Source organism: Anolis carolinensis, chromosome 2 (assembly GCF_035594765.1).
Source record: "Anolis carolinensis isolate JA03-04 chromosome 2, rAnoCar3.1.pri, whole genome shotgun sequence".
Taxonomy (NCBI): domain Eukaryota; kingdom Metazoa; phylum Chordata; class Lepidosauria; order Squamata; family Dactyloidae; genus Anolis; species Anolis carolinensis.
The window spans coordinates 27,786,664-27,803,691 of NC_085842.1; the positions used below are offsets into that span (position 1 = coordinate 27,786,664).

At 41.1% G+C, this 17,028-nt stretch overlaps 1 protein-coding gene across 1 annotated transcript in view; it reads right to left on the bottom strand.

Annotated features, from left to right (window-relative positions):
• The window catches only part of vars1 (valyl-tRNA synthetase 1), a 42,909-nt gene extending 30,551 nt beyond the window's left edge, over positions 1 to 12,358 (bottom strand). The window contains exons 1-11 of the mRNA XM_062969521.1: positions 12,221 to 12,358; positions 7,949 to 8,321; positions 6,533 to 6,676; positions 5,186 to 5,336; positions 3,998 to 4,158; positions 3,288 to 3,372; positions 2,806 to 2,906; positions 1,981 to 2,108; positions 1,557 to 1,721; positions 1,223 to 1,304; positions 110 to 229 (exon numbers count right to left, since the gene is read on the bottom strand). Of these exons, the coding sequence (XP_062825591.1) occupies positions 110 to 229; positions 1,223 to 1,304; positions 1,557 to 1,721; positions 1,981 to 2,108; positions 2,806 to 2,906; positions 3,288 to 3,372; positions 3,998 to 4,158; positions 5,186 to 5,336; positions 6,533 to 6,676; positions 7,949 to 8,302 (1,491 nt within the window). The 5' untranslated portion in view covers positions 8,303 to 8,321; positions 12,221 to 12,358. The remainder of the gene's footprint in view (positions 1 to 109; positions 230 to 1,222; positions 1,305 to 1,556; positions 1,722 to 1,980; positions 2,109 to 2,805; positions 2,907 to 3,287; positions 3,373 to 3,997; positions 4,159 to 5,185; positions 5,337 to 6,532; positions 6,677 to 7,948; positions 8,322 to 12,220) is intronic.
• Between the last annotated feature and the right edge of the window lie 4,670 nt (positions 12,359 to 17,028).

Below are 17,028 nucleotides of genomic sequence, written 5' to 3' on the forward strand. Positions count from 1 at the left end.
CTGAGAAAAGGAAAGTTTCAGAATTCATTAGGATTTGTTCACTTAGGTATAACACTGCTGCAACAAATCGGTTGTGCCCTTCAAATACTCTTTCTCCCATCATAATCACCTCTATGTCAGAGATGGCTGAGTTCAGGGTGCATGACCAGTTGACCAGGCGTTTGCTGCGATAGATGACACCTTCTTCATGCAATCGGATAAATGCTTCTTCAACAGCACGAGAGAGTTTCTGTTGGCAAATCAAGAGCAAGAAGAAATCTTCATTTAGTCTTTTCCATCCTCCAACAGATATTGGCACAATTCCATTTACTCAACTAGAAATTACTTTTTCATATTGCATGAGTACTGGACCACTGCTTTTGCAATAAATGATAAAAACACACAACAGCATAACAATGCAAGGCCCATCTCACCTAAAGAATCAAATGCTTGGTGAAACAGAAAAATGATGTCATATTACAGAAAGGGAGCTGAGCATGCCAGCATAACTAGTTTGGAAAGATGGCTCCATGAACAGCCTAGAAGCAGCAACCAGGCCCTCTCCTGTGCCCCCAACAGATATGCCCGGGAGGAAGGGAGGAGGGACAGAAGGTCCTCTTTGGGAGATCTTAAAATGTGGGCAGGTTCACAAGGGAGAATATGTCCCTTTAAATAATTCAGACCTGAACAGTATGGGGCTTTGTAAGTTAGAACCAACACTTTAAATTGGTGGGACTTTTGGGGGATGTTTAGTTTTTAAATGTAATTTCATTTTTATTGTATTTAAACTTTTGTATGCATTACACAAATATTTTATTTATTTTAAAATGTATTGATATGTATATATATTTTGTTTTATTTAAGTAATTTATATGTTTTTGATGCTTTTTGATGCTTGTATTCCTATTGATTATTGTTAATGGTTTTAAATGTGTTGTTAATTTCTACTGATTTGTTTGGCATTGAATCTTGCAGAGTGTTGTAAGCCACCTTGAGTCCCCTCGGGTGAGAAAGGCAGAGTAAAAATGTTGTAAATAAATGAATATATTTTGTTTTGATTCTAAATTCTGTTGTGTCGTTATTAGCCACCATAAGTCCCTATGGGGATAAAGGCAGTATAACAACAACAACAACAACAACAGGAAACTGATCTGCACCAATAGAGCTATTGTGACAAGGATGCTGAAGATCAAGAAACACACACACACAGAAACATACAAATCTCCACTGGAACAGATCTTACAGGATCCATGGTAAAACAGGCTCTATCCCAGTCCATTGAGGACCCCAGCTTCTTCAGTTGATGATAAATCCGATCCCCTTTCCTGCAAAAAAGAGAGAGAGAGAGAGACATAAAAAGCATCATGAGCTTAAAGCATGATTGTTAAACATCCAGATTTTTCTTCACTTAACCACCAGCACTAGTTACCATTTACTATGCCAGTCGGAGTTGATGGGCATTAACAGACCAGCAATATCTGGAGGGTTTCTCAATCAACACACTTGTATCAAAGGGGTGGCATAGTACACTGACACTTACAAGATGCTCAGGCAGACAGGTCAACTTGAGAACTCACTCATTTTTCCACTTCCAGACCTCCTTAATGAACAGCTCCCGCCCAAGATCATGCCGAGTCTTCCCTTGCTCCTTCCAAAGCTTCTTCTCCACCACCACCTGGGTGGCAATGCCCGCGTGGTCACAGCCTGGATTCCACAGGGTGGTCTCCCCTTTCATCCGGTGCCTATAAGATGATGAGGGTGGGGGGAGAGACCCTCCTGACTATCAGTTGATAGGGAAACGAGAAGTCAGCACTCTTTTTCATATAGTCTTACAGTGCTACATTGTTAAAAAGAGCTCCAGTTTTGGAGATACTGAATTTTCCCAGCAATGGAATGGCAATGCAGGATCTCTTTCCCAGCTACAGTACCCTTTCTAATTAAAAGAGCTCCCTGACTCAGTCACAGAGCAGAAGAAACAAAGGGTGCCTACAGAAGCCTCACCATCGAGTCAAGGAGTCCTGGATGGCATTGGTGAGTGCATGACCAAGATGGAGTGATCCCGTGACGTTGGGTGGCGGAATACACATCATAAAGATGCCTCTGGGGTTTGGCTCAGAGACACAGCGACGCTGACAAAGAAAAACAGATTTTGTGAGAAAAAGAAACCCTAACTGTTGTTGGGGCACATATGTTCTCAAAAGGTTTTGAGCTGCAATTTGTTTTAATTCATGAATAAGGTGGATAAGAAAATGTAATACAGGGGACTCTTGGTATCTTCTGGGATTTGGCTGCAGGACCCCAAGGATACCAAGATATGTGGATGCTCAAATTCCATTATTTACAATGGTGTCTCTTATATAAATGAAAAAAATAATGTCCATTGGATTTTTTTTTGAGGAGGGAAGGGTGAATATTTTCAAGAAGTGAGTGGTTGAAAACATAGATACAGAATCCACAGATATTGAGTAACAACTATAAAAGGGATTCAGACACATTTATCCAATTGTCAGACTGACTGAAAAATATCACAGGGTATTTTTTCACTTCTGCTGAAAATCTACAAAAACAGAAATAATTTCAGAGTTGTTTCACAGGGCTCACTATAGGATAGAGTGTGAAGTGCTTGAGCCCTATTTTTATAATAATACAAGGTACAAATTTGTTACTATTTAAGTTCAAGAGGAAAGCGCAAAGAAGCTTAGGACATGGATCCCGTGTTGTGATAGATGTAAACCACCTGTCCCTTAGAAAACAAACCAACTTGCCATATTATCTGAATGGACATTGGGATTTCTTCCTGTGACAACACAAAAAGTTCACACTTACCCCATACTCTGGTTTGAAAAATCCCTGGCTCTCCCACCAAGGATACCAGGCAGCTTCGACGTATTGAGGGCTGTAGGAATCTGGCATTGGGGAAGCCACATCTGGAAGGAAGGGGAAAGCAGAAAGTATGTGAGTATGAGAAAAAAGAAAGACTGTGAGGCTTCTATTCTCCCTCCATGCCTAGTATAAAAATCCAAAAGGCTATTATGACATGAAGCAATTAGTCCTTCTTATCCACTGAGATTTCTTCGCCAAGACTCTAGTTTTCTTTCTTTCTATTTAAGGCAGACTATGAACCTATGCATGTTTATCTACAAAGCAGTAGAGCAATTAACGAAAACAGCTCCTCTGATGCCACTATTTTGCTAATGTAAGGATCCTTGCTATTTGGGTATTTTCAATAACTACATACAGCGTGGGGCAAAGGCCTCCAATCCCTCTTATCATTTTCCTACATTCACCAGTACCCACTATCACAGTACCTTTTTTCTCCCCTGGTTTGGTTGAGATGTCATAGGTTATGATCCCAAGATCTTTCTTCTCCTTCTTCTCTGCTTTTGGCTTCTTCTGCAAAGAACCACAAATGGTGCAACTATAACACCATGTAAAAAAATTGAAAATACTTCTGTTCCTGCTTTGAAAATGATATTTCCTGTATAACTGCATGGTATTTATTTGAAAATAATTGTTATACTCCAGAAACTTTGTTTTTGTGGCTGTCACAAACTATATTAAAGTGGTTGAGACTCTGAGATATTCATTGAAAAACTATAGCAAAATATGTTGCAGGGTGTCCCACAAAAACAAAGTTTTTGCAGTTTATTAAAATGTTTCCATGTTTCTATAATAGAACCAATTAGGAAATGACTTTTATAACCCAGGAACAACAATCATGTTAGATAGTATAATCTATCCCTGCTGTAAACCCAGTAATACATATAACTATTCTTTTGGGCTGGGTGTGATCTCCACAATCACCCACTAAATCAGTAGTTCTCAACCTGGGGTCTCCAGATGTTTTTGGCCTTCAACTCCCAGAAATGCTAACAGCTGGTAAACTGGCTGGGATTTCTGGGAGTTGTAAGCCAAAAACATCCGGGGACTCCAGGTTGAAAACACTGCACTAAATGTTGGAATCTCACTTCCTATTTTGCTAGCATATTTAAACATGCTTCTTGTTGACATTTCTTACTTCGCCTTGCTGCTGCTGCTGGCTTTTTTCTTTCTTCTGCTGAAACTTTTCCAGTTTTTCTTTCTTCTTTGCTTCTTTCTTTAGTTGAGATGCACTTTTAGGGGGTGGCTCTGTTAAGTCCTTCTTCTCTGGCAACTGAGTTTCAGAGCCTGTGGCTGATTCTTTGGGAAAAGGAGATGGACTAAATGAGTTTATTCACAATTGTTAATAGACTGAAACCATCATTAGACAATGGCTTTCATGGCAGCCTAGAAGAGAAGTGTGCTCTGCCAACTAGGTGGGCATATTGAACAGGTGCATGCGTGATGGGACTAGTAGTCCTACCCAGCTGGAAAACATCCATATACAATAATGCAGCCCAATTTCCTACCTGGGTTTCAATGACCTCCCTAGCAACTCACAAAAATTTCACTGGGATACTATACTGTCAATGGGATACTATGCTGTATAAGAAAGTTAGAAGAGGGCCTTATCCACAGTTGTGTTGAGGAATGTCTTTTTCTTGAATGCCATATGGCACCAACACTGATTTCACTGTGGTGCCAAATTAAATAATTTTGATGGCCAAAAATCTGTATACATACATTTGTAGTTATAACTACTGAAACTGTTTAGTTGCTTAGTCCATGAGGTCACGAAGAGTCGGAAGCAACTAAATGAATAAACAACATGTTTTTAGAATGTTGAAATTACTGTTATTGTTTTAAATTTAGAATTGCTTAAACTGACCTTATTGTAAATTACACATATTTTTAATATAACAAAATACAGGGTGTTTCAAAGAGATGGACCCATATCACTATATCTCTGCCATACCACCCGTGAATAAAACCTTTACCAACTGAAAAGATGCTGTAACGGCAGGCAAGAAATAAAACTACTACTATTATTATGATAGAGTTTCAAATGATTACTGCTAAATGCTTCTCGCAGCACTCAAATAGCCTCCTAGCCTCAGTCACTTGCAAGATGGCGACCCCGCAACAAAAGGCCTCTTAAGGTAGTCCCCATTTGCAGAGTTTTTTTTTTTAATTCATTTCTGGCTTAAAATGGTTAGTAAAGCTTGATAACTCATTAAACTGTTTTGTAACTTTTTGTGTAGCTGTAACAGGTTGCCATCATGAAATACACTGCTTTGAAATTGGGTCCATCATTTTGAAACACCCTATAAATTCATAAAAACCTTACCTCTGAGATTCTGTTTTGAGGGAACTGCTCCAAGTGCCTGCTCACACAGCTTCACTGGACCCAGAACAGCTTGGAATTCTGGCTGGTTGATGCAGGTGAGAAACCAACGGGTAACATTGATGTAAGAAGAGCGAAGAGCTTGGTCTAAGACCTAAGAAACAAAGTAGGAAAATAGCACTACTATTTAAGAATCAGCAAACGGATTATATAACAAGATACCATGATAAAGAAGATGAACTGGGAAGTGGGGTTTGGAAAACACTGGTCCATGAAATATTGTTTAAGGCCATGAAGAATAAAATGATCAAGAATAAGATTTCACTAGTAAAAAGTGAAAGATTTATACGATCTGAAGAGAAACCAGAGTATGAATTGTACAGTCTTCCAGATTTTGCTCTGCCAATCCTAGTAGTCCTCACCACTAGCGATGCTGACAACAGAGGTTGGAGGTTGCAGCTGATCAACATATGAATATTGCTTATGAAATTATTTTAGGCTAAAACTCATGTTGTAATTTACACACACTTTCCCATGTTTTAATTTCAAACTTATTTTATATTATTGCATGTAATTTCATTTTTTCTATTATTATTTTGTATACTTTTAATTTCTTTGTCATGCTCTTTGACCAACACAACAAATTCCAAAAATATTACAAAATTTAGAACCAACAAAGCTGTCATACAGGGATAATTTTACTTTATTCCCTATGTATAAAATGTTTCAAATATAATTATTTATTACAACATTTCTACCCTGCCCTTCTCACCCACAAAGGGGACTCAGGGCGGCTTACAAATATAAACACATATATAAAACAATTCCAATTACATTTCAATTCAATTTAAATTAATTACATTAAACATTCACATAAAAATACATAAAAATATACATTCAAGGCTCCTTCCACCTCTTTATTAAATCCACTGTCAGACAGTATCAATCATTCATAAAGCACTTCCTGGAAAAAGAGCCTATTGAGAAACTATAATAGTCCTGCTTCTTCCATGGGCATGTTGAAGGTGGTTCCATTTATAAATACCGTGTTTTAAATACCATACAATCACTCTGGAAGGCCTAGTGATGCCTAGAAAAGTGGATATTGACCATAGAATTGGGCTGGAGGGTTAGAAAAAACACTTCTGTAGGCATCATTAGGTCTTCCGGAGCAATTCTACAGTATGCTTCTGCTGGAAGCACTAGTCATTGTTCATTTTACGAAAGAAAAATAGAGTTCCAGAAAATTACATAACATAGTGCGTCCGAGAATGAATCCCTTAGATAATATACAGGCCTACTGTATTTTGAAACTCCCTACTAAGGACATGAAAGAGCAGGGAAACTCACGTATTTATATGGCAATAGCAGAGCACAAGCAACTGTCACATCAGCCAACGTCACAGCTTCCCCCACCAAGTATGTCCGGAGCTTCAGGTGACTGTCCAGCACCCCAAGGAGATTTCGAAGTTCTGCCAGAGCACGGTCTGTCACCTGAACAGGGGGAGAGAGTGGGACAAGTACTTACATACTTCACTGGTATCAATCCTTAAACTGTGTTCCCCCCTCAAACTACATATTTATGATATTCATTTGCTTAATTCATTCATATTCCATCTTGCTCCCAATGTGCTCAAAGCAGCAGGCATGGTTCTGTCCTCCCATTCTTCCTCACAACTCTGCAAGGCAGGTTGGGCCACATCTACACTGCCACATAATGCAGTTTGAAACTGCATTACAAGTCTACACTCACCATATATTACTGTCAACATTGAATGTTTGCCATTGTGTTTATTTTGTTGTAAGCCGCCTTGAGTCCCTTCCGGGAGATGGGGTGGGCTATAAATAAAGCCTTATTGTTATTATTATTATTTACTAGCTTGGGGACCAGGCAGTGCCCAGGTTATTAGAAGAAGGCATTGTTTGGGGGTTTTTTACGATGTTAGGTAATATCATTGAAGTTTGGTCCAGATCCGTCATTGGCTGGGTTCAGTGCTATCTGGATAAGGGTGAACTACAACCCCTAGATTCCCAGGGCAATCACCCCCAAACCCTGCCAGTATTCGCAGACGGCCATGGTGGGTGTGTGCGCCAAGTTTGGTCCAGTTCTGACGTCAGCTGGGTTCATTGCTTTCTGGATGCTGGTGAACTATAACTCCCTAAATCAAGGTCTATTCCCACTAACCCCTGCAGTATGTTCAGTTGGTCATGGGGCTTCTCTGTGCCAAGTTTGGTCCCAGTCCACTGTCGATGGGGGTCACAGTATCAGTGAAGGTACTGCAAGTCCCATTATCCATGACAAGTTTGGTCCAGATCCATCGTTGGTTGGGTTAACGTTGCTCTCTGGATGTAGGTCAAATACAACTCTTGTAAATCATGGTGAATTCTCTTGTTCAGTTGCTGATCAATTCCTCTGTTAACTGTGTGCCATAGGAAAGGGTAGGAAAGGGTTAAGGTAGAGGCAGTGGGCGAGGTCATGCAAATTAAGGAACCCAGTGATGTCTATTCTGGAGAAAAAACAGAACATCTAGGATGAAATTGTCCAAGTATGAAAGCCTTCACTTGAGTGGGGGACAGAATGGTGTTTGGGGAGGACACTGGCAGGATTTGGGACATCTTCTCCACATACACACATACACATTTTTCACTTTTATTATGTGTATAGATTATTATTATTATATTTGCATCACACTTCTTTCAACTCTGAAATTCATTGGATGACTGCAGTGTACTACATCAGCAAGACCCACATCTTCCACTGCTTACCTGTTTATTTTGCTTGGAAACCCCCAGCACTGAAAAAGCTGCTGCACAAGCCGCAGGAGCAACTTCCAAATCAGCAAAGCTGATCCACTGCCGGACCAAGGCACCGGCTCCAGGACCTTGCCCTCTCAAGGCATCTGAGGAGAGGAGGTAAGAGACAGCAGCAGGCCCAGACACACAGATGCCGGCTTGTATCTCCAGAGCTGGGAGCTTGGGGATGGAGAAGGAAGGGTTCTCCAGCTCCGTGTTAGGGAGCAGACTGACCACCTTGGGCTCCTGATGGCCATAGCGGGCTGCAACAAGCACACACAGATTCTGGAAGTTGTCGGGATGTGGGGAAAGATATAGGGTCGGCATGGTGAGGAGACAGTGTGTTCTGCAAGCAAAGAGCAAAGAAAGAATTAGAGATGAAGGATCAGTAAGTAAGTAAGTAAGTAAGTTTATTTTTCTATACCGCCACCATCTCCCAGCTGGGACTCGGGGTGGCTAACATGGACAAAGGCCCAAAAACAATAACCAAAGTACAACAATTAAAACATTACAAGAATAAAAATACAATAAGACAACATTATGCAGAACAATACATCAATCCATAAAACCTCATTTAAAACATAAAATGAGTAACAATATAATAAAATAAGATGGACCACCAATTTGGTGGAGGGGGATAGCATGGAGGGGCCATTTAAACTAAATTGCAATAGTGTGGTTATAAAGTGTTTCGGGGCAAGAGCACAAAGTGCAAACGTATCAGCCCTTGAAACATAGATCCTTATACATATAGTATATCTGACAAGCCAGAGGCACCCCAATCTGGTTTGGTCCAATCCTTAAATTTCTACAGCCACAAGCTTTATTACAAACCCAGGCAGCTTGAATATCAAAGATACTCAAGAGCGTACAGATTAATAAACTGGTTAAAACACAAGAAAAGGCAAGGTATATACAACTTAATGTGAAGGCTAGTTGCAGCCTGAGTCTAGAGCAGGAAGATGTCTTATTCTGGCAACCTCCAAGATAAACTTGGCAACATCCAAAGGCACATGAGAAAAAATATGTTCCAGTAAAAACTCAACGTAGAATTCAGCTGATTTACCAGGTAGGTTGCTCAGCAGTGGGTTAATAATATGTTGTTGAGCCTGCTTGGAAAAGCTGTAGGACAATCATGTGTGTTTCACACATTCTACTTCCTGGGCAATATCTTGCAAGATATAGAAGACTTGCAAATCTGCCTCAAAGCATTCCCCAGGGGAACCTGTGACATCTTGCCTTGGAAAATAGGCAGCAGTATTTGGCAATAGTCACATTCTTTAGATAACACTGTGTAACACACTTTTTGTTCCTGGGTTATGAATGTCATTTCCTAATTCATTCAATCATAAAAACATGGAAAAGGTTTATTAAACTGAAACAAACTTTGTTTTCGCAGGACACCCTCCAGCACATTTTGCTATGGTTTTCCAATAAACATCTCAGAGCCTCAACCAATTCAAGAATAGCTTTGGATAGCTTAGGGAAGGGTCAACACCCATGTAGTGTTTCTTTTGCTGCCTGTGCCCTGTTCAGAAGATTTCACCTCACTTTCTGTCCATGTGAGAATTGGATTTTGAAACATTTGGCTTGTTGTGGAAACAAGGATTGGGGATAAAGCTTCAGTGGAAAAACCTTTTCCCCATGATAACTCTTCCAGGAGTGAATTTTCCTTCCTGTGAGAAGATTTCTCTCGTTTCCTGTGGTCTCACCCCTGTTCTTAACTATGAGTCAGATGTCTGTAACTCAGGAACTGCCTGTATTTGTATGTGTGCCTTCAAGTCTGACTACAGACTCATCACTACCCATTAATTTTGTAATTTTTTCTTGGACAAGGAATACTCGTGAGGTGGTATTGCCAGTTCCTTCTTTTGAAACACACAACAGCAGGCACGGGCAAACTTGGGCCCTCCAGGTGTTTTGGACTTCAACTACCACAATTCCTAACAACCTGTTAGGAATTATGTGAGTTAAAGTCCAAAACACCTGGAGGGCCCAAGTTTGCCCATGCCTCCACTACAGCATCCTTGCAAGGATGAACTAGAGTTGACCCAGCTTAGTTTCAAAGATCAGACAGGATCTGGATTCTTTAAAGCAGTGGTCCCCAACCTTTGGCCCCCAGGTGTTTTGGACGACAGCTCCCACAGCTCCCAACAGCTGGTAAGCTGGCTGGGATTTCTGGGAGTTGAAGTTCAAAACACTTGGAAGCCCAAAGGCTGGGAATCACTGCTTTAAAGCAACATCTGGGAATGAATGTCTACACTGCATAATTACACTGCAAAGCATGCTTGCTAATGCATCTTCTTCATTCTGGAAAGAAGTCACGAGTGGAGTGCCACAGGGTTCCGTCCTGGGCCCGGTTTTATTCAACATCTTTATTAACGACTTAGACGAAGGGTTAGAAGGCACGCTCATCAAGTTTGCAGACGGGACCACATTAGGAGCAGTAGCCTAATGTAGACAGGAGCAGAATTCAAAACGATCTTAATAGATTAGAGAGATGGGCTGAAACTAACAAAATGAAGTTCAACAGGGACAAATGCAAGAGACTCGGGCAGAAAAAATGAAATGCAAAGATATAGAATGGGGGATGCCTGGCTCGACAGGAGCATGTGTGAAAAAGATCTTGTGAGTCCTTGTGGACAACAAGTTAAACATGAGCCTACAATGTGATGCGGCAGCTAAAAAGGCCAATGGGATTTTGACCTGCATAAATAGTATAGTGTATCCAGGGAAGTCGTGCTATCCCTCTATTCTGCCTTGGTCAGACCACACTTGGAATCACACTGTGTCCAATTCTGGGCACCGCAATTAAAGGGAGATGTTGACAAGCTGGGTGTCCAGAGGAAGGCGACTAAAATAATTAGGGGTCTGGAGAACAAGCCCTATGAGGAGTGGCTTAAACAGTTGGGCATGTTTAGCCTGCAGAAGAGAAGGCTGAGAGGAGACATGATAGCCAGCCATGTATAAACATGTGAGGGGAAGTTATAGGGAGGAGGAAGCAAGCTTGTTTTCTGCTGCCCTTGAGACTACCTTGTTTCTCCAAAAATAAGACATCCCCTGAAATTAAGACCTAGTAGAGGTTTTGCTGAATTGCTAAATAAGAGACCTCCCCTGAAAGTAAGACCTAGCGAAGCTTTTGTTTGGAAGCATGCCCGCCAAACAGAATACCAGAGCCTGCAGGATTAGTAAATGTATGTACCATAGATTGTTTTACATGGAGATAATGATAGTAACAAGAAATTCTTGATAGGATTAAGTTTGTCTGGTTATGCTGCTTTGTGATGACAACTACTGTACAGTATATAATAAATGTTCATTTTTTTTGTTCATGGAAAAATAAGACATTTCCTGAAAAAAAAGACTTAGCTCATCTTTGAGAGCAAAAATTAATACAGTAGAGTCTCACTTATCCAACACTCGCTTATCCAACGTTCTGGATTATCCAACACATTTTTGTAGTCAATGTTTTCAATATATCGTGATATTTTGTTGCTAAATTCATAAATACAGTAATTACTACATAGCATTACTGCGTATTGAACTACTTTTTCTGCCAAATTTGTTGTCTAACATGATGTTTTGGTGCTTAATTTGTAAAATCATAACCTAATTTGATGTTTAATAGGCTTTTCCTTAATGCCTCCTTATTATCCAACATATTCGCTTATCCAACATTCTGCTGGCCCGTTTATGTTGGATAAGTGAGACTCTATTGTATAAGACACTGTTCTACTTTCGGGAAAACACAGTAGAATGCAGAACAATGGCTTCAAACTACAGGAGAGGAGATTCCACCTGAATATTAGGAAGAACTTCCTCACTGTGAGAGCTGTTCACCAGTGGAACTCTCTGCCCAGGAGTGTGGTGGAGGCTCCTCCTCTGGAGGCTTTAAGCAGATGCTGGATGGCCATCTGTCAGGGGTGCTTTGAATGTGACTTTCCTGTTTCTTGGCAGGGGGGTGGACGGGATGGCCCACGAGGTCTCTTCCAACTTTAGGTATTATTCTAATTCATGCAGTTTGACACCACTTCAAGTGTCATCCATATCACTGAGCCTTGGCAGTTCAACTGGTGTCAAACTGCATTAATCCCACTGAGGATGCCTGCCATAGATGTGGGCGAAACGTCAGGAGAGAATGCTTCTGGAACATGGCCATACAGCCCGGAAAATATACAACAACCCAGTTATTAAATAGTTGGAGATCCCAGCAGAGAATGGGGACAGGAAGGGGCTCCTTCTTACCTTCACTGCCAGCCGGTCCCAGCCTCTCCCCCACGTGCTGCTTTCTCTTTTGGAGGAAGGACCCCACTTATAGCTGTCTACACCCATGCCTGTCTCATGAATCTGCAAGGAGAATGAATACTATGCTGCGCAAAGTTAAGGAAACAGCAATGTAATGACCCTGTTCCTTTGAGTACATATACACAATATAAGTAATAGAGCTAGACACCGCTAAATCTTCCAGAATGAGGAGAGTTCACTCCTAATGATTGCAAACCGGTTGCATCATGCACCCGAGTGAACAGGGATTTTTTTTCCCACAAAGGCAGTTGGTGAGACAGCTTAGCAGGGTCCTCTCCTTATTGGTTGGTGGGACAAAAAAGTCTAAACTGAATGCAGAGCAAAACAGTTAAGAGTAACACACCTTCCGAAATTCCGAAATGTATACAGTGAGATTTCTCAGTGCTTTTGGTTTGCTGTGGGGGTTTTCAGGCTGTATGGCCATGTTCCAGTAGCATTCTCTCCTGACGTTTCGCCTGCATCTATGGCAGGCATCCTCAGAGGTTGTGTTGGCAGTGAAGCAAATGGAGTGTGGAATAATGTCCAGGGTGGGAGAAAGAAGACTTCTCTGTTTGAAGCAAGTGTGAATGTGGCAATTAGATAAAGGTAAAGATTTCCCCTGACGTTAAGTCCAGAGTGACCGACTCTGGGGGGGGGTTGGTGCTCATCTCCATTTCTAAGCCGAAGAGCCGGCGTTGTCCGTAGACACCTCCAAGGTCACGTGGCTGGCATGACTGCATGGAGCGCTGTTACCTTCCCGTCAGAGCAGTACCTATTGACCTACTCGCATTTGCATGTTTTCGAACTGCTAGGTTGGCAGGAGCTGGGGCTAACAGCGGGCGCTCATTCTGCTCCCGGGATTGGAACCTGGGACCTTTTGGTCCGCAAGTTCAACAGCTCAGCGCTTTAACACACTGTGCCACCAGGGGCCCCCATGTTGTAATTAGCAAGCTTGAATTAGCATTTGAGTAGCCATGAAGTCTGCAAAGTCAATCAGTGAGGGTATCTGTATAGAAGTAGCCTGGCTTCTGTTGCCTGGAGGCAAGCCAAATTTGTCAAAACCCAATTATCACAGGGACAGAAAGTGAGGTGACATCTTCTGAACAGGGGCACAGGCAGGAAAGCAAACACTACAAACCCTTTCCTATGCCATCCAAAGCAAAAACATATTTTGGCTGGAGTTACACTTAAAAATGTACCTGTTCCCTTATGTACATTTTTAGATTAATTTTACATTGAGATGTTGGGTCATTGGTTGCCATTCATTAACAAAGTTCTCTAAAGATTCTCCTCTTAAGAGTTCAGTGATTTTATCCACTATCAGCAAATCTGTAATGTATTTTTCCCATTCTTTTAAGGGGGCATCTCTGAGGTTTTCCAATATCTGGAATATACTATTCGAGCTGCCACTGTCATGTAAAACAATTTTTTTTCCAAATTTCCTTTCTAGTTCTTCATCAGGCATGTTCAAAAAGTACATTTGTGGTGTCATTTTGAAATGTGTGTTTAATATCTTTTCGAGAGATACATTAATCTGTTTCCAGTAGTTGTTTACTTTGTTGCCTGACCACCACATGTGGTAAAATTTGCCTTTTGTCTTTCCCACAACATAGGGGAAGCTATAGGACTGTAGACAAGGATGAAACGGATATTTGGAGCCTATAATACCTTTCTACGTACTATTTAAATAGAAGACTGTCACCCATTAATGAAAATATATTATCTGAGAAATGATTATGGAAGACTAATAGCTGGAAAGTATCGTACTGTATGCAACACTCACAAATGTATGTCTATTTGAACGAATTTTAAAAAATAAGAAAAAATGTACCTGTTACGACTTACATAAAAATTCAACTTAAGAACAAACCTACATAACCTATCTTGTTCGTATCTTGGGGACTGCCCATATAAATAATTTATTGGCAAGCAAGCAGAAAATAGAATACATCAGTACACTGCGTTCCTTTCCAGAGTGCATCTCTCACAGGTGGACCATTAAATGGACTGATACTTCAAATGCTCCAATGACAGTTTATCTAATTTCCCGTCAATGCCAGGAACCAATCCATGGAGACCTCAACCAACCAGACTCCAGATCTCAGACAGGCTGATTTTCACCCAATCAGGGGGCCACTGGTCTTCTGAATAGATGTCAAATGAAATAAAAACCTGTTGTTGAGGTCTTCCATGGCTGGAATCATTGGGTTGTTGCGAGTTTTCCAGGATGTATACCCATGTATGGCCAATCAGGGCCAGCTAACACATCCCAACAAAGGATTCCCCCAGGCAGCTACCAGCCAGGCCTTGAAATTGCGGGCCATTAAAATGCTAACCAAGGTGGCAAATTTCAACATTCACACATACCTCAAGTAGACAAGAATTTTTCCCCCATTCTAGACATTCCAGATATATAAACCTCACATACTTAATTTCCAACAGACCCCTCAACTTCTGAGAATGCCTGCCATAGATGTGGGTGAAACGTCAGGAGAGAATGCTTCTGGAACATGGCCATACAGCCCAGAAAACTCACAGTAACCCAGAAATAAAAACGCTCAGTATCCTTCATTGCAGCATGTCTGTCATTTGGAGTGCTTATCTCCACTGACATCATTTCTGACCAGAAATAATAAAAACCTCAGCTTTTGCCTTCTATTCATCTGTGTCCTGATTTGGCCTTCTGGAATAGCAGCATTTACCGGCTTCCAAATACACGGTTTCGCGGTTACTGAAATCACGTAACACTCACACCTGCCTTATAGCATAGGGAGGAGAAAATTGTTTCTCCATTGTTTCACCATTATCCTCCACCAATGGCTGTTCTGTCTAGGAATGATAGGAATTACTATCCAACATGTGGGAAGAAGAGATGTGCACTTGCCACTGATTTCATAGAATCATTGGACCCTTCCACATAGCCATATAACGCAGAATATCAAGGCAGAAAATAGCTTTCCACACAGCCCTTTATCCCAGAATATCAAGGCAGACAATCCCACAATATCTGCTTTAAACTGGGTTATCCAAGTCCACACCCAGCTAATGTGGGATTTTCTGCTACGGGTATGATACTCTGGGATAAAGGGCTTTATGGAAGGGCCCTGGGATATCTGTGTCCACACTCCCATATAACCCAATTCAAAGCAGAAAATGTGGGATTTTATTCAGCTGTGTGGAAGGGGCCAGAGTTGAAAAAGATCCCAAGGACCATCCAGTCCAACCACATTCTGCCATGCAAGAACACATAAGCAAAGCTTTCCATACAGATGTCCATCCAGCCTCAGCCTAAAATCCTCCAGAGAAGACTCCACCACAATCCCAGTCATATTCCACCACTGAACAACTCTTAGCACCGGAAGTTCTTCCTAAAGTTTAGGTGGAATCTCTCTTCCTGAAATTTGAATCCATTGCTCCGTATCATAGTCTCTAGAGCAGCAGAAAACAAACTTGCCCCTTTCTCAGTGTGAAATCCTTTCCAATATTAAAACATGGCTATCATGAACCCTCTCAGCTTTTTTTATATCAAGCTACGAATTCACAAAATCCTCATTCCAAGGTTACAAGAAAGAAGGAGACCCCCAGGTTATTTGAAAGACCATATTGTCCCATAGGAACCTATCCATATTAGAGTGTAAGATTTTCTAACAAAATCCTTATGTACATGTGGTGGGAACCAGACACTGGAACTCCGCTCTCATAGTTGTTAGATTGGCACCTTCCTTACTATCTTTCTACAAGCAAGCAAAACTCTTTTTATTCCAGCAGAATTTACTCCTCAGAGGAAACAATTTGGGAAATTGATTCTGCAGAGGATACAAAACAATTTGTGGGACTTGTATGCGTAGGTGTGCGCTTAATGGCTTACATTTTGAAAATTGGTTTTAATTTTTGGATAGTTCACTTGCTTCTCAACATTTCTTTGTTGTGAATGTTTGTTTCACTGTTGTGTGCCAACTTGAGTTCCCAGATCACATTAAACCCTTATGGTCATCAAAAATCAAAGATGACTTAATGATACAGAGTAATGAAACAGGAGGATGGAGTCTCTCCTCCTTTGGAGGTTTTTAAGCAGAGGTTGGATGGTCATCTGTTGGAAGCGCTTTGTTTTCTTGAATGGCAGGGAGTAGGACTAGATGGCCCTCATGGTCTCTTCCAACTCTATGATTCTAGGAACCTAACAGACAACTGGATAATTTGGGAGATCCAGTTGGATGACTCCATGAAAAGAAGGACTTGCCTGTCAGATTGGAGACACAATTGTCAAAGAATACGCCAATGATACTTAGGGTTTCATAGATGAGGAAATTGTTACCATTCCCTTGGAACATGAGGATTGGCCCACTCTTTCCCATGTCCGCCAACTAAACAAACCAATGGCAAAGTGGTAAGACAAAGCTATAGCTATCTACAGCAACATGATAGACAGTCCCAAGGAAAACACAGTACCTTGGATGCCAATGCAAGGTGCCGATATTTCAGGCAGTTTACCTATTGGGAAAATCTCTAAGACTGTCTATTGGGACAGTCTCTAAGAAGTTTGCAGGAAACTCTTTTGAGAGGTGACGCCAGGAAAACACACAGCAAATAGAGAAAATGCCTCCTTAGAACTGAATAAGCACTGAGAAGCCATGCAGTGATCTTTCATGGATACTTTACATATCCATGACTAGAGAAAAATGAGAATAAACTAGAACAATACATGTTCTTAAGGTGCATAATGTATATGAAATTGTGCCTATCTTTATTTTGATACCCAGAACCCAGTC